Source organism: Myotis brandtii, unplaced genomic scaffold (assembly GCF_000412655.1).
Source record: "Myotis brandtii unplaced genomic scaffold, ASM41265v1 scaffold569, whole genome shotgun sequence".
In the NCBI taxonomy this organism is placed as follows: Eukaryota; Metazoa; Chordata; class Mammalia; order Chiroptera; family Vespertilionidae; genus Myotis; species Myotis brandtii.
In genome coordinates, this window is record NW_005370127.1 from 1,186,764 (window position 1) to 1,211,355 (window position 24,592).

The following is a 24,592-nucleotide window of genomic DNA, read 5'->3' on the forward strand; positions in this document are numbered from 1 at the left end:
GGGGGGGGTGGTTGGGGCGCCGCAGCCTGTCACACACAGAGCCGCAGGGCAATCAGGGGATTGGGGAGCTCCCCCCTATCAGGCACAGAGGAGGGCTGATCAGGGGGTTGGGGTGCTGCCCCCTGTCACTCACAGAGCAGGGCCCATCAGGGGGGTTGGGGCTCCGTACCCTGTCACACACAGAGCAGGGTTGATCAGGGGGTTGGGGAGCTCCCCCCTGTCAAACACAGAGCCGCAGGGCAATCAGGGGATTGGGGAGCTCCCCCCTATCAGGCACAGAGGAGGGCTGATCAGGGGGTTGGGGTGCCTTCCCCTGTCACGAACAGAGTAGGGCGGATAGGGAGGTTGTGGCCCCGCCCCCTGTCACACACAGAGCCGCAGGGCGATCAGGGGGTTTGGGCGCTGCCCCCTGTCATGCTGATCCCGGTGCCGGGAGCCTCGCTGCTCCGCTGATCCCGGTGCTGGGAGGCATATTACCCTTTTACTATATAGGATAGAGGCCTGGTGCATGGGTAGGGGCTGGCTGGTTTGCCCTGAAGGGTGTCCTGGATCAGGGTGGGGGTCCCCACTGGGGTGCCTGGCCAGTCTGGGTGAGGGGCTGAGGGCTGTTTTCCGGCTGGCGAGTGACTAAAGCTTCCAACCGCTCCTTGTTTTCATTTTTTTTTTTTTTTCTGGGCCAGCTTTAGCTCTGAGGCCTCGCTGCTGAAAACATGGATACAATGTTTCGGTCCGGCTGGGTTTCAGTCCGGCTGTTTTCTGGGGTTTTGTTTACCTTCTTATTTGCAACATAGTATATAGTTGCTTAGAGTTGCAGCTGAGAGGCCGGCAAGTGAGGCGGGGAACGTTGGAGTCTGCAGCAAGCAAGCCTCCCTGCTCGCTTCAGTGCCTGGCTGCCGGCCGCCATCTTGGCTGACAGTTAATTTGCATATACTCACTGATTAGCCAATGAAAAGGGTAGCGGTTGTACGCTAATTACCATGTTTCTCTTTTATTAGTGTAGATATAAATCTCTCTCTCATGCTATGAAAATAGTAGGTGTTTGCTACTGTGAGTAAGTTTTGAACATGAACTGATTAGAACTGAGCTTGGGACTTAGATGTACAGTACAAAATGTGTAAGAGACTGTTAAATTTACTAGACAAATCAATTGGCTATTTATGTCATTGTTGGTAAGTTTAAATATAAGCTGAAAAATAATTAATTTAAAATTACTGTTGCTCAGCCAAACAGAAGCTTGAATGTCATATCCTCTCAACTAGACCATCAGCTTCTTCAGGGGCGACTCTGGTGTCAGTTTTCCTCCAGTCCCACTGCCCCTCAAGGTGCTAAGCCCAGGAAATGCCCTGCGTCAGGGACTCAACTATCTCTGTGCCTGCCCCAAGTATGTCTCCATCCGGAGGCAACACTTACCTGGCTGCTTGATCACCTAAAGATCCAATAAAGATGGCAAAAGCATTAACTTGAGGGTTGCTTGTCAGGATTTGGGCAAACTTGGCAGGATGTATCCCATATCGGGACAGGTTCGCATCACTCAAGACGATGACGAAGTACTCGTCAGCTTCTTCTCTGACAATTTCCTGGATGGCATGCTTTGTCCCCTCTAAAGTGTGGTCTCCACTCATGCAGAACTGAGCATGGGCATGCATCGTCTGGGGATAGTAGATGTTGCACAAAAGCCACGGATGAGAAATGTCTTTTTAACAAACCTGATTTTTCTACTAATTATAAATATTCATAAATAGCGATTATTACACGAGAATAAGAAGTCTCGAGTGAGTTCTCTTTAACTGGCACTGTGGAGTGACAACAGCGCCCAGTAATATTTGTATGTGGTTCAGATTTTTGTTAGAAATAGGAAATGCTCCAAAACAATCCCAGTTAGCATTTAGTTTTTAAAATTTAGCCATTTAAAGTGAGAAAAAGGGGGGTTGGGGGAGAAGAGGGTCCTAATATGAGGTGACAGAAGACTTGACTTTGGGTGGTGGGCACATGGTGCTCTATACAGATTTTGTAACTTAGAAATCCACACATGAAACCTATATGTTCATGTTGACCAATGTCACCCCAATAAAATTTAATAAAATAAAAAAAAATAAAGTGAGAAAAATGTAAGAAAATATAAAACTATCACACTGGAGGATGAAGGTAACACAGGAGAAAAATAAGGAATGGGTAGAGTTTCTAATAAACAAAATTATAATATGAAACAATGTACTTATATCAATAGCAACAGAGGGAATTTACATTAAAATCATGGCGTGTGTTTCTATTGTAGATCTAAGTATGTAAAACTAAATTTATCATTAAATACTAAGAAATACATAAAAGTAGGGTTACAGAGTATAAGAGGTCATTTTTCTCCTTCTACTGAAATATTTAGGGGCTGGGAAGAATTGCATAGGAGATAGGAGGTGACCCTGGTTGGCGAATCCTGACACAATACTGAGTACCTGAAAAGTATGTAGGGAATGAAGTTTAAATTTGTTGTGGTGGAGAAAAGGATTTTAGGCGCGAGTTTTTCTTAATTTGAATATTTGTGAGACAGAAAGTCTTCCCTGAATCTGCTGCTTCTTTAGGGAATTTTTGCAGTGACAGAAGATACTTTGCCTAATCTGGTGGGAGCTTTCACAGCATAGCCGTAACGATGTATTTACCTTCAGAATTTCTAGTCTTTGCTTATTGTCCTTGGGGATTTTGTTCATTGGAACCAGATTAATGTTGTAGCCGTCTCCAGAGTGTCCAGCGATGTCATACTACAGGCAAGAGAATCGGAGAGTGAGAAGCCTCTGTCCACGACGGAACTGCCATTGGACCTATAAGCCCCACTCTCCTGTTGGTTATTGCCCAGAATTGCAGAGAGTGGATATCTGTTTACCAGCCAAGGCAACACAGCCCGGGCTCCTCCACTCTGGTCCATCCTCTTGTGTGATCTCTGCTCTCCAGCAGGAGGCAGAAGATGCTACTAAGAATTCCATTGTTTACTTTCAGGGAGAGTTAAAAAAAATTCACACACACACACACGCACACACACACACACACACACACACCCACACACACACACACACTGTGGCAGGCAGAATTCTGAGGTGGCCCTTAGACTCCTACCCCCTGTTAGACAGCCTGTGAATATCACTCATGTTACCTTATGAGGCAAAAGGGATTTTGCAGATTTAATTAAGGTTACTTATCAGCTGATTTTGAGTTGATCAAAAGGGAGATGAACTAGCTGGGCCTAATCTAATATTATGAGCCCTTTAAAAGCAGAGTTGTTTTTTTTTTTTTCCTGCTGGTAGTGGAACAGAAAGATAGAGAGATTTGAAGCAGAGGGTGACTTGACATGTGGGAGCTAATCTGCAGCTGAAATGGCAGGGACCATGGAGCAAGGCCCTAAGAGTGGCATCTAGGAGCAACCCTGGCTGAGAGCCAGCAAGACAGGGACCATAGTCCTACAACCACAGGGAACCAAATGTTGCCAACAACCCAAATGGTCTTGGAAGCAGACTCTTCCCCAGAGCCTCCAGGTAGGAGCCAAGCCTGCCTGGCACCCTGATTTCAGCCCAATGAGACCCCAAGCAGAGAAGTCAGATCAACCTGCTGGACTTCTACCCAACTGCTAGTTAACAAATGGATCTTGCTTTAAACTGTTGTTTGTGGTAATTTGTTATGAAGCAATAGCAAACTAATACACATGCTTTTTTTCCTGAACACAAATTGAAACATATTCATTGTACAAATGAGAGAAAAGAACAAAAAGGAAGCAAAAATTACCCATAATCTCATTACTTAAAGATAAGTGGGGCCTGAGGCAGACTAAAACTGGGCAGTTCTCTCCGACTGCTGAGTGTGCCTCAAATTCCCTCTTCCCTTCCCACTAAAAATTTTTGTGATAGAACTCAGGGTATCTGGGCAATTAGGGCATCTGCAAAGAAAATTCTGAGTGTGGGTTTGGAGCAAAGATTCCAGGGAGTACTTGGAGTACTATGGCACAAAATGCTTAAGAATCACTACTGTGTGTCCACCAACTGCATTAGTCAACAGCTGTCTTTGGAACTCCTACTATGTATAACACACTTCTGTAGGTGTGAGGGGGAATGCAACTATTTCTTTACATGTCTTCCTTTTTAACTGGTGAGTTCTTGGAAGGTGAGCCCGTATCTTATTCACCTTTGAATTTCAGTATCCATGAGTGTACCCGGTGTGTCTATTGCACAAATGCTTTAAAAATGTCTGCAATCAAGTTGGGGCAATAGGGAGATTCCCTTTCCTGCATGGGCTACATTCTTTTTACAAATAAACTGTTTATAAGTTGGAATATATCCCCCCCCCAGCAACCATGTAAAAAATAGTGTTTAGCCCAAGCTAGCTGACAAAAAACAACCCATAATATAACTGAAACCATTGTGCTTAAAATGAAAAGTAGAAAAAAATTCCGATTGAAATAATTTGTACGTATAAATAGGAAGTCAGAAGGCCATTAGGTTATTGGGGAAGATGAATTCCATTTCAGACATGCTGAAATCATGCATTCTGGGAGGCATCAGAGAGGAAATCTATTTAATGCAGTCAGAGATGTGGCTGTCATCCCCAGGAGGGAGACACATGACTGCCAAGGGTGACTACACAGAAAGAGAAAAGCAGTGGGCCCCTCCCCCGAAACCTGGGGAGCATCCTCCCTGGTGGAGTGGAAGAAAGACTCAGAGCTGAGTGAGAGTGGAGGGAGCAGGGCCAGAGCAGGCCATAGCCGGGACACGGGAGTGCAGGGTTTCGGGAAGTGGTTGTGCAATGGCGCTGAGTTACACTAACCATGCCATCAAGGAGAATGATTTCTAATGACCAGAATCAATGCTGACTTTTGGGGGACAACTTCAATAAAAGGTTGTGGTATAAAAAGAGAATTAGAACAGCATGTGGAGGGCTGTTGGGGGAGAGGTGTTCGCGTTTCACAGGCCCAAAGTGGAGGCAGTAGAAGGAGGTCAGGTTCCTAGTCAGAGGGTCGTTTGGAGAAGGAGGAAGGATACTCCTTTTTCTGAAAGTAAAAGGGAGGCAGAGAGAACAGGAATGGACTAGATAAATGCACAATTGGAAAGGACAATGAAGGCCCATATAGGATGCCTAAATATTTGAGCTGTAATAAAGATATATAATGGCCTGGAAAGCTAGGGTCAAATTTTAAATATTTGGACTCCTTGAAGTCCTCTGAAAGAACATGGTGGTATGGGCAGTGTGAGGCCCTGGCTTGCAGCCCATCACCTTTTCTTTCTACAGTTGACTCTGTCTCACACCACGAGGCACCTCCCCTGCACACGTATGGACACCCAGCCCTCCTATGCACACACCATCATACCCACCCATACAGTGGTCCCTTGGCCATCCATCGGGCCTGGTGCTCACACCATTGGCCAGTGTGCCCGAGGAAGATGGACCTGAGGAGAGATGGAAGAGGTCCACGTAGGCCCTGGAAGCAGGATAGCCGGGATTCCAGGAACCGTGAGCCTGATTTAGAAATTAGCTCTCAGTGTGTATGTCCCCTTGGCTGCACAGACTCTTCACCTCACAGAGGGGCATGGTCAAAGGAGGTCCAGAGTGGAGCCTTGGACAGGGGGCTGGGAGATTATTCCTTGCCTGGTTTTAAAAAATATTTTTTAACACAAAGAATGATACAAAATAATTATGAGGGAAATTTACCAATATACAAGGTGTCCCACCAAAATGTATACACACCTTAGCAGCTGATAGCTCAATTTTGAAAAGGAAATGTATTTTTAAAAATACATTTTTATTGATTTCAGAGAGGAAGGGAGAGGGAGAAAGATAGAAACATCAATGATGAGAATAATCAATCAGCTGTCTCCTGCACGCCCCCTACTGGGGATCAAGCCTGCAACCCAGGCATGTGCCCTGACCAGGAATCGAACTGTGACCTCCTGGTTCATAGGTTGATTCTCAACCACTGAGCCACAATGGCCAGGCAATGAAATGTATTTTAAATAAACATTGCCTTATAATTACTGAAAGTGTATGTATATATTTTTTGGGGACACCCTATATTTTAAAAGCTTGACAACAAATACTTTCTAAGGATGCAATAAATTCCATATATAAAAAAACTATACTATACTCATTAGTATAGTTTGCTATCAATATAGTGAAAAGGTAACAAATAAAATTTGAAACTTAAAATCTGTACTGCTCTGGATAAGGGTAGGAGATTACTGGCTTCAGTATATGTCCGCCTAGGGTCTCCCACATGCTCACAGCTAGGATGTGGAGAGTTTTGGCACGATTCCTCCAGGGAGCATGCTCCAGACCCTGAAATGTCTGACTGGACAATGGTCACAGCAGAAGGGGTTTTAGGCTAAGTCCTCCTGAGAAGGTGCCGCAGGCTGCTTTCATTGCAGGGCTGGTGAAACAACCTGTTAAACAGGGTCCTACATGAGGGGAGAAGTCAGCTCCTTGAAACAGAAGTAAGTTCCTCTTGTTTGGCTGAGGTAAGAGGACTATAAATATATTAGACCTTTTCCTCCCTTTTACCTGAAGGTCAAAGTCTTACTAATCAGATGACCATAGATGAGACTGTATAAATAAATATTTGACCAGGTGGTCTGCTCACAGCGTTGTCATAACTGGTCACTGTAGCTGCTAGTTAATGATCAAACAAAGAGCAGTCAAATGAGTTGTTGGATGCTCTTTATCAAACCCAGACCCTAGCTGATTATATACTTCAGAAGCATTTCAGTAACTATCCATCTATCATTTGACTGATCTATCTATCATCTATCTATCTATCTATTATACTTTTTCAGGTAAATGAGTTAAAGATAAATGGGTTGAGGACCTCCCTTTCTTACCCCTTCCTTTCCTCTCCCTTCCCCTTTTCCCTCCTTCCTTTTGTTATTTGTGGTAGGGAAAGTGCTATTTGCAGAAGGACCTGCCTTTGTCTGTGCCTCATTAGCATTCCAGCGCTGGGAAGACACACCTAAGGGATAGGATGGGGCTTATAAAATGACTTACAGACCCTGGTTCTCATCTTTCAGATGGGCTTGGGGATTATTCTGTGCCCAAAGGAAGTAAAATGCTTGAGAGGAATCTAAAGGATATCAAATGTGGAACACTCCTTGGTGTTACTGTAGATCATGCTGAGCTTCCATTAAAACAAGACTTTCTATGTCATAATTGTCTAGTATCTGCTATCCAAGGATCCCAACACGGTTACAGGCAGGAATTTGCCAATCCTCAAAACTGGGTTAAAGGAAAAGTATATAAACTCACTCATTTCCATTCTCTAACTCCTGATCCTGCCATTCACCTGCCCTGGTTCCTGCTGTGACAATTGCCAAATCAGACTGGACAGGGTCTCAAGCATGCGTCAGTCACAGGAGTCACTGAACAATACCTCACTGTCATTATTGAAGCACCCAACGTTTAGATTTTAACTTTTTTTTGAGTAGCTCAAAATTTTTATGATCATGATTTCTGCATTTTTCATAGCATCCCTAAAATCCTTGTGGGGTCTTACATTTAGCACCCAACATAAATAATAAACCACAGTAGTAAAGAAAAACCTCAATTGGAGAAGAGTAATTTGAATACTTATTTGCTTTCAAAACTTGTTTAGATGCCCTTTTGCTATACTTTCTTTTGAAAATCTCACTTATTTAGAGAAAAGTATTACAAACAAAAACATGCTGAGTTTCATGTTTTTAGATTTAGGACACAAAGATTTATCATCAAATATGAAGGATGATTTATAATACTTAGACTACAAAGTAAGCTCTGCTTAGAGCGAAGAGCTGTCAGCATTTTTTATGAATGAGGTTTGTGTTTAAGTCTCAAGAAGGATAATCATTTGCTAACCTTAGGAGAGGCTATGCTTTATTACGCATCCACATTATAAGTAGGTATGAGACCATCATCCGAAGCTATTTCTGAAGACTGATGTGTGAAATTCTAACCTCCTTCCAGAAATCCAAACACACCCTTCCAAGATGGCACTACTGACGGTGGGCAACAGAACACCACAGTGTTAGTGAGCCAATAGTCTCCAGTGTTAGCTAGCTCAACTTCTTCATATCAGAGAAGTTAATGTAAAAGATTAATGTTCTGCAGGTCAAGGATTCTACACTTAGCTCCGACATTAACAAGCTTTTTGACCTAGGGCAAGTCACTTCACCTTTCCAAATCTTGTTTCTACCTTGTAAATAATGCTGATTTAGATGACCTCTAACATTAGACGTTTGTAAATCACTTCACCTCTCTGACAGTAGGGATAATCTCTGTTAGGTGGTTTTACCTAACCTCACAGGGTCGATGAAAAGATAGGGCCATGCATTTAATGAATATAATGTCAACATTTGTAGAGTTCTTACTAGTTTACAAAGTGCTTCTACATATCTCATCTCATGTTGATTCTCTCCACAACCTTTGAGGCAGGCGTTATTAACCTCATTTCACAAGTGAAGAAACTGATGCTCAGAGAGATTAACAGACCTGCTTCAGGTCAGAGATCTAGTATTGTCAGAGGTGGAAGCAAAACCCAGGTGCTTTGACTTTAAATCCAAGGTTTTTGTTATCAAGAAATAACCATTCCCTAACTCCTCCTCTGCCCTATCTCTACTTAAGCTTTTTGAATGGTTGTGTGGTGGGCAGTTAGACAGACTTGAGCAGAGCAAGGGCGATGGGCCAGGTACAGAAGGTCACCAGGGTGGAAGGCTCTGGGTACCTAGCAATGGACTGTAGGGCAGGACTTCATCCCCAGGGTGACCTTTCCTCCCCTAACATATTGCTGGCCATGCGGTTTAAACCCCCTGACCTTTCCTCCCTAGAGATAACATCTAGGCCTCAGGTGTGTTTCAGCTTCAGGCCCAGAAAGGCAGCACCACCAGACAAGCAGCGCCAAGGCAGACCTCAGGACCAGCTGCATTGAACAATGACCCCCTGCCCTGGCCCCGACCAATCATTCAGTGGAGACCCTGACCCTGAAAGGACACACCTTGAAAGCTGCTGAATATTCTATTGAGATCTTCCCCTGGGACCTCCCCTAAAATCTCCACCCTTAAAACCCTCAGGAGGAGGACCCAGCCTGCTCTCCCTCCTGGGAGCACTCCCACACTTTCCCTTTCCCGCATCCCCCAGGAGCCTCACCTTTACCTTCCTCACTTCTAAGCTCCAAGGGCCCTTCCTTTGCCTCTATTTGTTTCTAAGGCCATTTCTTTTACAAATTACTTCTACTCCCGTGATTTTCCAAATAAATGTTCTCTGATAGTCTGAGTCTTGGCTTTGAATTCTTTCCTAGCCAGAACGCAAGTACCAAGGCTGCTGAACTCAGGTCCAGTCTCACCCCACCGGTCTCACACCTGGTGCCATTCCCGCCGCCACCAACAGTTGGCTTGGCCAATTCTACATCAACAATTGAATCAATTCCAAATTCTTGTTTAACTTCAGAGAAGTCTGCACACCCTTCTTTGGTCCTATCTGCATATGGCAATAAGAATTTATTCAAATCCTGAGCCTGATAGGACAATTGGTTTCTACTTCTAAATGTGTGAAATATTTCCGACGCATGGGGAAAAGACACTGAACTGTTTTTGATAGAAAGAATTTTCCCAGCAGGTGTTGGTTTGTGAGTCATATCTTTCCATATCCTTCTGTAAGTTAACCCCATCTTTCTAATCAAGCTACCTTTGAGAAAAGTGCCTATTATACCTCCTTGGGATGATGAAGTGTTAAGGGGAGGAGAAGATACTTTATGTAAATGGTACAGTTCCTGACTTACAGCTTTGTAAAAACACCTATTGGGTGGGAATAAACGGGGATAAAACATCAACTAAGAAAGAGCCCTGATGTGGGAGCTAGACGTCCTGCTGTTTCCTGGGCAAAGCATTTACCCTCTCTGGTCTTTATTTTCTCATCTGTAAAACAAAGAGTTTAAAAATAATTTCCAAGGTCATTCCTATCCCCACGGTTCTATGAAAATTCAATGGTACACCCAAGAAATGGAGTAAAAAGCCTGTTTCACTTAGTCATAGGAACACCTGTGCCTTATTTTTTCCTGTTCAGGGTTTGAATAATCTAAACCAAACTGAGAACTGATAAACCTGTTTCCAAAAAGAAATCATAATCCAGTATTGGCCCTAGAATAGTGGTTTTCTTTTATATATATTTATTTTATTGATTTTTTACAGAGAGGAAGGGAGAGGGATAGAGAGTTAGAAACATCGATGAAAGAGAAACATCGATCAGCTGCCTCCTGCACACCCCCCACTGGGGATGTGCCTGCAACCAAGGTACATGCCCTTGACCGGAATCGAACCTGGGACCTTTCAGTCCGCAGGCCGATGTTCTACCCACTGAGCCAAACCGGTTAGGGCTAGAATAGTGGTTTTCCACCTTAAAAAATTTTTTTAAGCAGTGGAACTCCTTCTCCACATGAAATAACTAGAATAGTGGTTTTCTACCTTAAAAAATTTTTTTTAAGCAGTGGAACTCCTTCTCCACATGAAATATTGCCCAAAAGCCCAGATTGTGAAACTGGGTACTATCAATATGAGTGGAATTGTTTGGGCTGAATTGGGGAGAGAGAAGAAGAAATAGAAGCTGCCACCCACCCTTGCCCCACCACCCTCCCAGGGATCTTTGTTAGACTGCTAGGAAACCATGGTCTTAGAATATGGTTTATATGTCTCCACAAAAACAATAAATTTGAGTACTTTTCCCCCAAAAAATCCAAGTTGTCAATAACTAAATAAATCTGCTTTCTGGTGTCACTATTGGAGTGTTCTGTGCAGAATCAGCCAGCTAACTTTTGGTGTTATGGAGTACTTTGAAGAAAAAAATTAAGGCACTAAGAACTTTTGAAGAAGAGGCCTAATTTAAAATTATGGTGAAACATTCCCAGGGGCATGGAGAAATCACAAGTCCACACCAGGATAAAGATAAGAAAAGAAATCTTCCTGACGTAAATAAAATGGTTCACAAACTGATACCTTCTACTTCTCCCTCTCGTGTTTAAAAACTCTGCTGATGGTAAGATTAGAGGAGTTTATGCTGATTATTAGCAAATAATATTGCTCCTGTCTTCAGTGACCTAATGTAAATGCTGTTCCAGAGAACTCAATTCCGTTGGTAGAACAATTATGAAGAACTTTAAAACCCCCCATGGCTCTGAAATGTGTCCCGCCACTGAATTCCCTTTCCTGCTCAGTCACTCCTGTTCCAGGGTCCCTGTGGCTTGGCCTGGGTCATGCTGAGGTAGAGTAAAACATGGGCTGACTCTAATGAGCCTCTTGGACTGTAATGACCCAGCGCTCAGGAGCTGAGCCCAAGCCAAACAAAACACACAGCAGAGGCCAAGAGAGAGGTTTCACGGCAGAGTCCAGATCACTGGCCAGGACTGTGGCTTCTGACAGTTTCAAAGCAAATTCAGACTAGTCACCTTCACAGCAGAGGGACAACTGCAGGAACGCGACGAAGAACTGTCTGGAGCTGGATGGGGTCTCAGAGCACAGTTCTGAATTCCGAGACACCACATGCAGGGCCATCCTGGGTTATGGAATATACATTTTCACCAGGAGCTCCTAAAACTGTCTTTTGCTCATGCATCACTTTATATTGCTGAGTAAATTCCATGCCTTCATGAGTTATTCCTAGTTCTTATGCTTCTTTCACAAGAGAAAATGAAAGCACAGAGGGATGAAATGAGTTGAATATGATCATGTGATGTAAGGACACAGAGCAGAGAAGAATGCTATGCTGCCACTGATGTGCATGCATCAAATGTCTCCGAGAACATGCCCCAAATCCACCGCCTTTGCACCCTCTACAAAGGAGACCTGGACAGCCCCAGCGGAGATTGGGTGGCCTGTGGCCACTCAAAGTCTTAGATATATGTTGGCAGGGGTGGCGGGAATATTAAGCAACGTCCCCAGTGTATCTGGCGTGGGGGGAAAGCCTGTTAGGATTCGGTGATACAGGGGACACTGGGATGAGGTAAATGGCGCTATTAGAAAAGAGCTGGTCAAATCCAGAATAAAGGACATTCTACAGACAACTGGTCTGGACTCTCGAGACAGTGACCTTCATGAAAAACAGAGTGGCCTTGGTGATGGCTGTTCCAGATTGAAAGAGGCTAACGAGACATTACAATGAAAAATAAGGTGTGGGCTTTGACTGGATCCTGGGTTGTGTGTGTGTGGAGGGGAACAAGTAGAAAAGACACCTTTGGGATAGTTGGGAAAATGAATTTTAGATTAGATATTGGAAGATGTTATGAAGTTATTGATAGTTTCTTAGATGTGATCATTGTAGTGAGGCTGCTTAGAGAATGCCCTTAGTCTTAGGAGAAGCAGAATAAAGTATTTAGAGGTAAAGCATTGTGGTGTTTATAATTTTCTTTCAAATGACTCAGGGTGTGGGGTTGAGTATATATATTTGAGTATATATATTTAGAGGGAAACACAAAGCAAAGAGGGGAATTAGTAACAATTGGTGAATCTAAGTGGGGGCATATCGGTGTTAATTTACTCTTCTTTCAATTCTTTTGTCAGTTTAAAATTTTTCAAAAGTTGAGAAGTAAAGAGGACAGTTTAAAAACAAAACAAAACAAAACAAAACAAAAAAAAAGAGGGGAAAAGAAACGGTATCAATATGGGCTCCATCCCACCCTGTCTCCAGTTAGCCTTCCGACTGGGAAAAGCCCGTAATGTTTCTGCGTCTGCTTCCTGTCTGAGGAAGGAGGAAACACCAGTAAACCTGTGAGGCGACCCCAATTCTGAAGTCCATGGGCACGATGAGGCATCTGCAGGACAGGACTTGAGTATGCCTTCCCTATCCTGCCCCTACCCCTTCCCTCCAGACACTCGCCTAAGTACCACTTTTCCTCTCCCTTCCTCTCTCTGATATCAATAAAAACATATTTTAAAAAATAAACATTTTATGTAAATCCATAAAAAGTAAAAATATCAAAATCAAGGAAAAGGTATATCTAAAGGGAGGGGGGCGTCAAAGGAAGGAAAAGCTAAACACCGGTCTGCAAGCTGTAAGACATAACAAAGGGTCATGGCTGGTCTTTGATTTTAGCTCTGAGCTTCCTGGCAATGAAAACCAAGAGGGAATCTTCAATAGTTCCATAGTTTTCACTGGTCACAGGGAAAATGCATTCCACTTCTTTAAAGGAAACAAAGCTATACTCCCCAGTGAAAGTCCATGCTCTATTTGTATTTGCATCCTGTGCTCTACAGAGCTTGGCCACACAGAGCATTCCTTTTCCCTGCCATTAATTCTAAGGGGAATCTCTCATGTAGAGCATCAGACCAGGGGCCCTGGGAGACTCCGAGCCTCACAAATTGACCTACAGTAAACGGGGCGATGGGTTTCGCTATTCTCGCTGTGTCCACTAACACCCAGCAATCCTGAGGTCTGGGTAGGATGTCCAGCCAAATAATGATCTAAGCTCAATGATATCTGAGGGACATACCTGATCCAGAATACAATCTAGCATGTCTATGGACAGACTGTGTACCCCTCACGCATGTCTGCACATGCACCATTTCCTTCACCTGAACTTCCGATTCACAGCTACTTGCTCTGGAAAGGGCTGGAGTGTGAGTGCTCTCTGTGGCTTGCAAAGTGAGAGAGGATTGATGGGCGCCTCTCAGGCAGTAACCCGGCTCCAGGGGACCCCTTCCTAGTGCTCAGACTCTGCAGGAGGATGCAGAGCACACTGAGCAACAGCAGGATGGGAACAATTGGATGGAGGCTGCACGTCTCCCAGGGTTACCATCTTCGTTGTCAGCTGGGGAGACACCTGTTACTGTGTAACGGTCGCCCAAGTGAAGAGGCAAAGCTGTGCTGGGAACAGCATACTTTGAGGTGCACCCAAACCTCGGAGGCTGCCTGGTTGGTGATGGGCAAGAATGGGGGTGGGGAAACTGGAATGAGGAAGGCGGCTCTGAGAAATGTGGGGAAGCATCTTGTGGTTCTTCTAAGTGCCTGCTTTTCTCCTCCCCGCTAACATTATGGCTAGCATCACACAACTTGTAAAGTTCAGTGCTTTCTTCTGTAGTAAGTGCTCCGTCAAATTCTGGCATTATCATGTTTTTATTATTACAGCAGATAAAACCAGAGGCTCACGTTCTCTATGCTGATACATGAACTGATGGAAGATGAAGATTTCTGTCCGCTCTGGGTAGAGCCTGCGTCTACCTATCCATCATCATGCCCTAACTCGGGGCTGCCTTTTGGGCAGGCATGATAAGTAATGCCTCCACCATCCTAGTTCATGCCATTACCTTGAACTTCTCTTCATAGCTCTCGAAGGCTTCCATTACCATACACACAGCCTCCATGGAGCGCTCCAGCCGGCCATCCACGCCGTTAAAGCGGTACATGCTGCCAGACACATCCACCACCAGGCGCAGACGCTTGGGTTTCTGTTGGGGGCTTCCCACCTGAGGGCGGACACAACAGAAGTCTTGTGAACCAGAAAACCATCGCTGGCTGCGGTTCTGGGCATCTCACACAGGCCCCGGATTACCAGCCACGAGGAAGGCAGGTGAGCCCTGGGCTCAGTGCTGCACACGGCTGACCTGGCAGGTGCAAAGGCACCTCCAGGTTGTATTTCATTAAATGGGATCAGCAAAGGCACCTCCAGGTTGTATTTCATTAAATGGGATTTCAGACTTGTGCTGGTAGTCGGGCCATATGGGAAAGATTTTCCTTTGGAATATATAGTCCTTTCAAGACCTGACCTAGTCTAGTAAACTGCCTTAATGCAGCTGACGCCGTCTTCTATACTCTGGGAAGATAGAAACCCCAACATGCCATTTTCACGTCATGCCTCAGACTCAGTTACTCCAGCAAGATGGAGCTATTGTGGAAGCCCTCATGAATTTTACTTGTACCTGATGTGTAATGATCTGAAAATCATTTTCCACAGAGTCCACACACAAAATGCCAGATTCCTAAAACAGGTTCTGTGAGAGGGGTGTCACTGAATTTTCTTCAGTGCCTTTGTCCTTACTAAGCTTCCGGTCTTCTCTTCCTTCCAGTTTCTGAATTACTACTTCTCCTTACTCTCCTCGGCAGTTAAAGGCATAAAAGTAACGTCTAACTGCTGTTTAGCAACAACTGTCAATTAAAATGTGAAACTCTCCTGAGTTTCAGTTTGATTTTGGACTCATGCCTGGCAATTTTCAGAATAAAAAATGAAAGCATTTTGTTAGTTTACTTACAAGAAAAAAAAAAGGAAGAAGAAAAATTCCAGACTATTCTGTAATTATATATTTGCTGACGTGTGCGAAAACTAATGAGTAGAGTTAGTAATTTCAAGAAAATATTGTGGGTATTAGTGTAATGGTTTGAGACAAATTAAACGTATTCCTCAAACATGTGTGGAGTCAGCATGAAGGAAGAGCAGTGCCACGCGTGCTTCCAGGGCCACTCACAACTTCACATGTGTCTAAACACATCTGCTGGCCACTGTGAGTCAGTAAAGACAGTGGCTGTTGACTCACACCAGTGACATAGGAGAACTCCCCAAGTTACCCAAGGATACTCTGAATAAACTTTTAAATGGAGTAAGTGACTCCCTCTCCCTACCAGTCCCCGCTCCCCCAGCTCACAGTGGCTACTCAACAGTTCTGGTCATTCAGGGATAAAGGGAGGCACAGGGCCCGCCAAGAAACTCAATGTTTCACCTTATTGCCACTGTTTTGAAAATATTTTAATATTATGACTATCCAAAGCTTTACATATATTTACATTAGAGTTATATAAAGGAAAATCACTCACTTTCTAAAATTTTCTTCAGTCATAGGTTGGACACAGATCTTTAAAGGAGCAGAGCAATAGAAAACCACCAAGACTACTCTAGTGTTTCCATTTGCATTAGCCTCTGGGATTCAGACTCCAAGGGTCCTCAGCTCCCTCTGGCGCCCCCTGCTCCGCATCCTGGGGGCTGAGCGGCAGGGATGGCACCAGCCTCTCCCTGGGCTGCTGGCGTCCAGGTGGGCTCTGCTGATGGGAGGCACCGGATCAGAGGGTCCCTCAGTCCCTTCTGTACTGCGGCCCATGGCTCTCCCTCTTCTGAGGGCCATAGCTCCTGTCAGGCTGCCCCTCCCGGTTCTAGTGAGCTCTCATCCTCCGGCCTTTCGGCAGCTGGGTACCACACTATCTCCTTATGATTTCCTAAACCCGACCCTTACTTTTGTAAAAGTCTTATTAACTGTTCTTAAATTACTCAATTTGAGTATGCCTGCCTGGTATTTCTTGACTCATGCTGGGATCTTGAATCATATCATAAATAGTAAAGTATTAATTTTTTTCCTAATTTTTTTAATACAATTTCCTTGGTTGCCATATTCAGGGTTTGTGGTGTTTTGACAAGGACAGTAACTCAAGAAAGCAGCCGTCTATAGAGAAGGCCAAGCTCTGTGGATCGGAGGTGACGCGATCACTGTCACTTACTTGTGGCTCCAGATCACCCCGGCGTCTGTAGATGGTTTTCTCTCCAGTCAGCCCATCAATGATCTTGGCATCGTCGAGTTCCCCAGTAGCTTGGTGTCTGAGCCACTGTCTTTCTTTACCTCTAGCCTACAATGACACACACACAAATCCTTATTTTAATTAGTTCTGCAGGGTCCCCGACACACTTTATGTGTGAATAACAGGAAACACACTCGGGATCTTTTCAATAAGCAATGCTTCTGCACGAACAGTTTCATAAATGAACCAATTCCTGCTCTGCTGACAAAGAAATGCCCTTTGTGTGGATTTTTTCCATTTAAATTGTTTTAACAAATGGAATGATAAAATGAACCCAGAGCACATCTAATGGGAAAACAGTATGCAAATGAACCCCTTGAGAAATGTACAATATCTGGAAATGCAATAGTGACGCATTTCTTACAGACTTTTGGTCACCATACTCCTAGAAAATTCATTAGGTAGCAGAACAATCAGTTCGAACTTGTTAACATTGTCTGCAAGCAGAGGGAAAAATGCGATCTTCAGAACTCTTCCTTTTGGAAAATAAACTGTTACTCAAGTTCTCTGTGACTTACAGTGCGAATGGGAACAGCCGACAACAACAGTAGTGAACATTCTGTGCCCCACGTCTCGCTGACCATCTATATTTAGAAATCTAATGGTATTTCCACACAATATTTTCCCACAATAACTTACAACTATGCCAGGTGGATTAAGATGATAGTTAAATGATAAAGGATTATAATGTCCTGTTCAAGGCCTAGGATTATAACAGCCAGGAATTGTATTTATATTAAGAAGTGGAAAGAATAGCCAAATTACTTTAATGCATGCGAACTATAGTAGTAGTTAAGGTCATGTGCTCTATCTACAATCAGACAGCCTGATTTAATCCTCCCTTCACCGTGATCAGATATCTGACCTCAAACAAGTTACTTAACCAGAATGCATTTCAGTGTCTTCATTTCTAAAATGAAAAGAACTAGTTTCTACTTTAATGAGTTATTTGCTAAATGAGCTACTACTACATGGAATCAGTTGAGAAAGAGCCTGGCAATCTATGTTAGCTGGTATCATCATCATCATCATCATCGTCATCATCATCATCATCATCATCATTATTAGGTGAGACATAATATGGACAACCATGCCCTCGTTAATTTAAGCACACTTCCATCATTGTTTCATCTAAGGTGGCAGTGCGACAGCATTGTCATTGAAAATACAAAGCCATGCTTCAGGTAGCCAGTATCTATTTTAGGGGCTTCCTATTACAGACAAAGTACTAAAATAGTGTTGAGATCTCTTCATCTACACACTGATGACACAACTATTACTTTCCTCCCAAAATGTAATATGTACCAAATTTCATCTTACAAAAAAAAAAAAATTATCTACACTAATAAAAGAGAAACATGGTAATTAGCGTACGACCGCTACCCTTCCCATTGGCTAATCAGCATATCCTTATGCAAATTAACTGTCAGCCAAGATGGCGGCCGGCAGCCAGGCAGCTGGAAGCGAACATGAGGCTTGCTTGCTCCAGTGACTGCAGACTCCAACGTTCCCCGCCTCACTTGCCGGCCTCTACAAGCCACAGACTGGGAGAAAATATTTCCAAAGGACATAACTGATAAAAAACTGTTAATCTAAAATATACAAAGAACTCTTAAAACTCAACAATAAGAAAATGAACAACTTGATAAAAAAAAATGGGGAAATGATCTGAAGAGACACCTTACCAAAGAAAATATACAGATGGCAAAGAAGCATATGAAAAGACTAGAGGCCCAGTGTACGAATTCGTGCACGGGTGGGGTCCCTAGGTCCAATGCCTGCAGTCCTATGCCCCCTGCCACTCCTGCCTGCTGCTCCTGCTCATCCTGGCCCCGCTGCACCTGCTGCGGGCTTGCGCCCAGTCAGTCCGGATTGGGAGAGGCTTGTGTCACTGCAGCAGTGCTTGCCAGCCGTGAGTCCTGCCTCTGGCACCTGTCCCAAGTAGGGTGGGGAGGTGGGGGGGGGACATGATCAGCCCTACAGGCAGGCAGTGGGATACCGTTGCTGGCCCAGGATTGAGATCCGTCCCACGGACATTCGCGCTGGCTGTTAAGAGCTACCTGGTGGCCACTTTTATATCGTTTCTTCCTTGCAGAGCATCTAGGGAGGGAAAGCAGCTGCGATGCCCAAAGCCGACTTCCAGGAGGCCAGCGGCATTGTCGGGTTTGTGCCTGTGGCGCCGGTCCATCAGTGCCTGGCCTGTTCTCTGGAGATTGGACCTACAGGACTACTGAGGGAGTGAGTGGCTGCCTCCAGGCTGTGCCCTCCCCTGCAGGCCTGGTCACCCCCAACTGCCCTCCCCTGCAGGCCTGGTCACCCCCAACTGCCCTCCCCTGCAGGCCTGGTCACCCCCAACTGCCCTCCCCTGCAGGCCTGGTCACCCCCAACTGCCCTCCCCTGCAGGCCTGGTCACCCCCAACTGCCCTCCCCTGCAGGCCTGGTCACCCCCAACTGCCCTCCCCTGCAGGCCTGGTCACCCCCAACTGCCCTCCCCTGCAGGCCTGGTCACCCCCAACTGCCCTCCCCTGCAGGCCTGGTCACCCCCAACTGCCCTCCCCTGCAGGCCTGGTCACCCCCAACTGCCCTCCCCTGCAGGCCTGGTCACCCCCAACTGCCCTCCCCTGCAGGCCTGGTCACCCCCAACTGCCCTCCCCTGCAGGCCTGGTCACCCCCAACTGCCCTCCCCTGCAGGCCTGGTCACCCCCAACTGCCCTCCCCTGCAGGCCTGGTCACCCCCAACTGCCCTCCCCGGCTGGCCCAATTGCCCCCAACTGCCCTCCCCTGCTGGCCTGTTTGCCCCCAAATATCCTCCCTTGCTGGCCATCTTGTGGTGGCCATCTTGTGACCACATGGGGGCAGCCATCTTGTGACCACATGGGGCGGCCATCTTGTGTGAGGGCATGATGGTCAATTTGCATATTACCTCTTTATTATATAGGATGCTTAACATCATGTGTCATTAGGGAACTGCAATAAGAATCAGATACCACTACACATGTATTAGAATGGTCAAAATCCAAAACACTGCAACACCAAATGCTGGCAAGAATGTGGAGCAACAGGAACTCTCATTCATTGTTGGTGGGAATGCAAAATGCTACAGCCACTTTCAAAGACAGTTTGGCAGTTTCTTACAAAACCAAACATATTCTTATCATACAACCCAGCAATTGTTCTCCTTGAAACTTTATGTCTACACAAAAACCGTCACATAGATGTTTATAGAGCTTTATTCATAACTGTCAAAACTTGGAAGCAACTAAGATGCCTTTCAGTAGGCGAATGAATAAGTCCTGACAATGGAATATTATTCAGCTCTAAAATGAAATGATCGCTCAAGCCATGAAATGACATGGAAGAAACTTAAATGCATATTATTAAGTGAAAGAAGCCAATCTGAAAAAGCTACATATTGTAGGAGTCTATCTATATGATATTCCGGGAAAAGAAAAATTATGGAGACAGTATAAAGATCAACGGTTGCCAGGGGTTGGGGGAAGGATGAATGGATGGAGCACAGAGGACTTTTAGGGCAGTGCAATACTCTGTATGATACTATAATGATGAATACATGTCATTATACATTTGTCCAAATCCATAGAATGTACACCACCAAGAGTGAATCATAATGTAAACTATGGACTTTGGGTGATAATAAGTCAATTTAGGCTCATCAATTGTAACAAGTGTCCCATTCTATTGGGGTATGTTGATAATGTGGGAGGCTATGCCTGTGTGGGGGTGTGGGGCAGGAGATAAATATAAATTCTCTGTACTATATGCTCAATTTTGCTGTGAATCTAAAACTGGTCTAAAAAGGAAGTCTGTTTTTTAAAAATCTAGTTATAAATATAACTAACTTTATTGTGCAGAATCTATTTTTTGTGTCAGGGATGCAGTGATTAAGGCAAAGAGAGGATCATGGTAGAAAAAGGGTCAGATTAGGATTCAGCATATGAGAATTCTAGTCTTGGCTCCCTTTGGGAAATTAATGAGATTCTCTGGGTCTCAACTGTCCCATCTTCAAAATGAGGGGCCACTGTCAGTGAATGTGTGATTGAAGTGTAGCAGTCTATATTTAATTAGTAATGAAAATCACCTGTATTCAGAGAAGGATTTCCACATTATTTTTTTAACCCTTTGCCGTTTGCTAATTGTACCACAATGGTAAGCACAGCAATATTTTATCAAAAAACTGGGAATTGGCTCCAATTTATAAGCTTCTAAAAATAAATTAAGACCCTAGCTGGTTTGGCTCAGTGGATAGAGTGTTGGCCTGCGGACTGAAGGGTTCCAAGTTCGATTCCGGTCAAGGGCACCTGCCTGGGTTGTGGGCTCGATCCCCAGTAGGGGGTGTGCAGGAGGCACCCGATTAATGATTCTCTCTCATCATTGATGTTTCTCTCTCTCTCTCTCTCTCCCCCTCTACCTTTCTCTCTGAAATCAATAAAAATATATTAAAAAATAAATTAAGGATGCTAAATACTTTATTTTTTCAGTAAGTAAACCTATTCCTCAATAATAGAAATAAGTGAATTATCTGCTAAATGCAACAAATTATGGGGAAAAGAATTTCTTAGAAAGTAGTTCATTCCGTGTTTATTTTGACATTCATATTAATGCAGTTTATTTTAAGCTAGTTTGCTATTGATAAGCATTTTGAGAGACTTTGGTGGAAAATTATTTACAGGAAACTAGCTTTTGCTTTCCAAACTTCATCTTTCTGTCCTAACATCCACATTCAAAAGAAAGCACAAAACACCTAGGACCCAGCAGACATTTCATTATCTGGAATTTTGGGGATCCTGAAACCTCCTCACCAGCTGTGCCAGCTGCTTAGCAATTCATATTGTTTTCCAAATCAGGGTAGAGCCAGATCTAAGAAATATTAAGAACAATTATACTAGAAACACTTAGGGCATTAGAATTTTTAAAATAGTTCATTATTATGATTATTTTTTTCCACACCCAAGGATATGCTCACTGATTTCAGAGAGAGAAGAAGGTAGGGGGGAGAGAGAGAGAGCTGTGAGAGAGGAACACTGATCAGTTGCCTCCTATATGTGTATGCACCCCAAGGGGGTATCCAACTGGACACCTAGGTATATGCCCTGACCCAGAATTGAACTTGCATCCTTTTGGTGTATGGGATGGTTCTCCAACAACTGAGTCACCCGGAAGGGGCTGAGTTCATTATTTATATCAACAGATGCATGCTTATAGTACAGATATATATTTTTGAAGAGTACCTAAAAATATTAATAAGCATATGGACTAAGTAAAACTATAGAAACAAATGACCACGTTACCATAAGAAAAGTGATACAATTACTAAATGTCATATCTAGGAAAACATTCCATGATGCTGTTTTGTACTCCTAAGATTTAAATTTAAGTCTGCCAAAGAATACCACAATTGCATGCTTTATGCCAATCAAAAAGGAGTATTATCTAAATATAATTGTTAAGTGGATATCCTATAAATATGCTTATAGAGATCCTACTGTAGTAAAGCAATCAGGAGTAATTGCGGTTTGCTATTTTGGATATTCCTATATTTGGCAAACTAACCTATTGCATTTATCATTTACCAGGAGAATTTTTTCTTCAATTCCTTCAGTAGGTTTGTGAGATAGAAATCTCACTGGCCAACAAAGTTCACTTTCAAAGCTAATTTATCATGAGGCGGCTCTTCAAGACTCTAAAGGGAACAAATATATACTCCTTATGAGAGGTTTACAAAATCCTGCCTTACTGATATCCATTCCAGGTCAGGGTGGAGACTAAAGGCACACAACAGGTTGTGCATCTTTGGGATGCAGAGGGGAAATGGCAGGAGAGGTGAAGAGCAAGAGTCATGTCCTAGTGAAGGTCTGTGAAACAACCAGCCCAACAGCACTGCAGAATTATTCTTTTGGTGTCTGCTAATAATTAGTAAAAATGATAAAATGGGGTCCTTTTTAGGGGCCCTATTATTGCTCTTAGTAAGGAGGTTACAAAATTATAAAATACTTTCCCCTTAGAATATTGTTTGTTTGCCGTCTCAGGATCCACTATCATGTAAAAAACCTAAAGATTTTAGGGACTAATTTTCTTATGCTGACGTTGCTTCTCTTGCTATATGTTATCATCATCCCTTAAGGCATTCTTTAGCTAAAGGCTCTGTTTCCATTATGTATGCCAATAAAAGTAAATAGTAAAATCTAGGCTGAGAGTAAGGGAAGGGATATGCTTTTTCCAATATATCTGCTACCCCTTTCTTATTCTTATTCTTTTTTTTTGTCAACTTTTACAATTTAAGTATAACATACTTGTAATAAAGTACATAAATGTTAAGTACAGAGCTCAATGAACTTTAAATGCGAATACACCCTTGTGCCCACCTGCAGCTCCACAGCCTGCCAGGCCTCTTTTCGACTTCTATAGGGAAGCCCCTGTTCTGATTTTAATCACCATAGATGAGGCTGGCCTGTTTTTGAACTTCATAAAACTGGAATCATACAACATGTACTCATTTGTGTCTGGCTTCTTTGGCTCAACATTGCTCCCGTGAGAGTTACCTACACTGTTGTGTGTAGAAGCACTTTATTCTCTTTCAGCACTATACATTCAATGCTGTGATTTTGTCACAATTAATCTATCTATTGCACAAATGTGCTGCATCCAGTTCGGGGCTATCATGAATACTGCCACCATGAGTATTCCTGAACATGACTTTTGGAGCAGAAATACGTGTGTATTTCTGTTGGGTGGAAATCCTGAGACGACCAGCTTTAGTAGATACTCCCAAACAGTTTTCCAAAGTGTTTTTTTCTAATTTACATTCCTGTGAGCAGTATATGAGGGTTTCATTTGCTTACATCCTCACCCTCATTTGATATTGACAGCTTCTTCTTTTTAAAAAAAATTTTTAGTCATTCTGGCTGGCATATCATATATTCCCTTCCTTGTACTTTTATTTGTGGATAAATGAATTACTTTGAGTTCTGCTTGTCACTGAGATTTTCAGGAACATGAGCCAGTTTTTCTCTTTGAGAATTAAAGTATGTACTAGTCTTCTGATCCAGAACTATTGGCACAAAGACATTTTTATAATAGTAGCACCATTTGTTCATTTTCAAATATATAATTTGCATATAGCCCAGTTGGTGTGGCTCAGTGGTTGAGCATTGACCAATGAACCAGGAGGTTCAATGGTTCAATTTCCAGTCAGGGCACATGCTCGGGTTGCGGGCTTGATCCCCAGTAGGGGGTATGCAGGAGGCAGCCCATCAATGATCCTCTCTCATCATTGATGCTTCTCTCTCTCTCCCTCTCCCTTCCTCTCTGAAATTAAAAAAAAAAGATAACTTGCATATAAATATGAGTAGATAACTTATTATCTATCATGTAGCCAGCCCACCAAAACTTGGAAACTCCAAACAGGAAGAGCCTGTCAGAATGAATGCTCTTGAAGGTAATGAGCTGGAGGGGGAGCTCTTTAAAAGTTTACTGAGGACTGGTATAGAAATATTTTTTATTTTGGATTGTGTGTTTTATGGGACTCATTAAAATACTTCTTTAAACAGTAAATTCTGTAAATGCATGGTTTTACTTATAACAAAGGCCCAAACATGTTACTGTATATTCTTATTACATGAAGTATTCTCACAAATATGTCCATTTTGTGTTATATAATAAGTTAATACTAATGAGAATTTATTATATGTAAAGCTAGGTGGAGGGAGATAGGAGAAGGTAAAGGGATAAATAGTGATGGAAGGAGACTTGATTCGGGTGGTGAACACAATACAGTGTAGAGATGATGTGTTATCAAATTGTACCCCTTAAACTTATGTAATTTTATTAACCAGTCACCCCAATAAATTCAATAAAAAGTAAAAATAATAAAAGAACACTCAGGCTAATCGAAATGCTCAGAGGATGATGTGTATTAGTTATTTAATTTTTCTGGTAAATAACTAGTTAACCAGAAAGTACACACACATACCCTCCCACTCCCTCTCACCCTCCCCCCCACGAACACATCTGTAGTAGTGAGGACATTAGGAGG

The 24,592-nt window shown here is 43.4% G+C and overlaps 1 protein-coding gene across 2 annotated transcripts in view; it reads right to left on the reverse strand.

The window, feature by feature from the left end:
• Nucleotides 1–24,592, reverse strand: part of VWA8 (von Willebrand factor A domain containing 8) — a 389,233-nt gene that overhangs the window by 2,337 nt on the left and 362,304 nt on the right. For both annotated transcript variants that reach the window (XM_014549735.1, XM_005878642.2), the window contains exons 41-44: nucleotides 16,462–16,587; nucleotides 14,286–14,444; nucleotides 2,655–2,753; nucleotides 1,411–1,649 (exon numbers count right to left, since the gene is read on the reverse strand). In XM_014549735.1, the coding sequence (XP_014405221.1) occupies nucleotides 1,411–1,649; nucleotides 2,655–2,753; nucleotides 14,286–14,444; nucleotides 16,462–16,587 (623 nt within the window). The remainder of the gene's footprint in view (nucleotides 1–1,410; nucleotides 1,650–2,654; nucleotides 2,754–14,285; nucleotides 14,445–16,461; nucleotides 16,588–24,592) is intronic.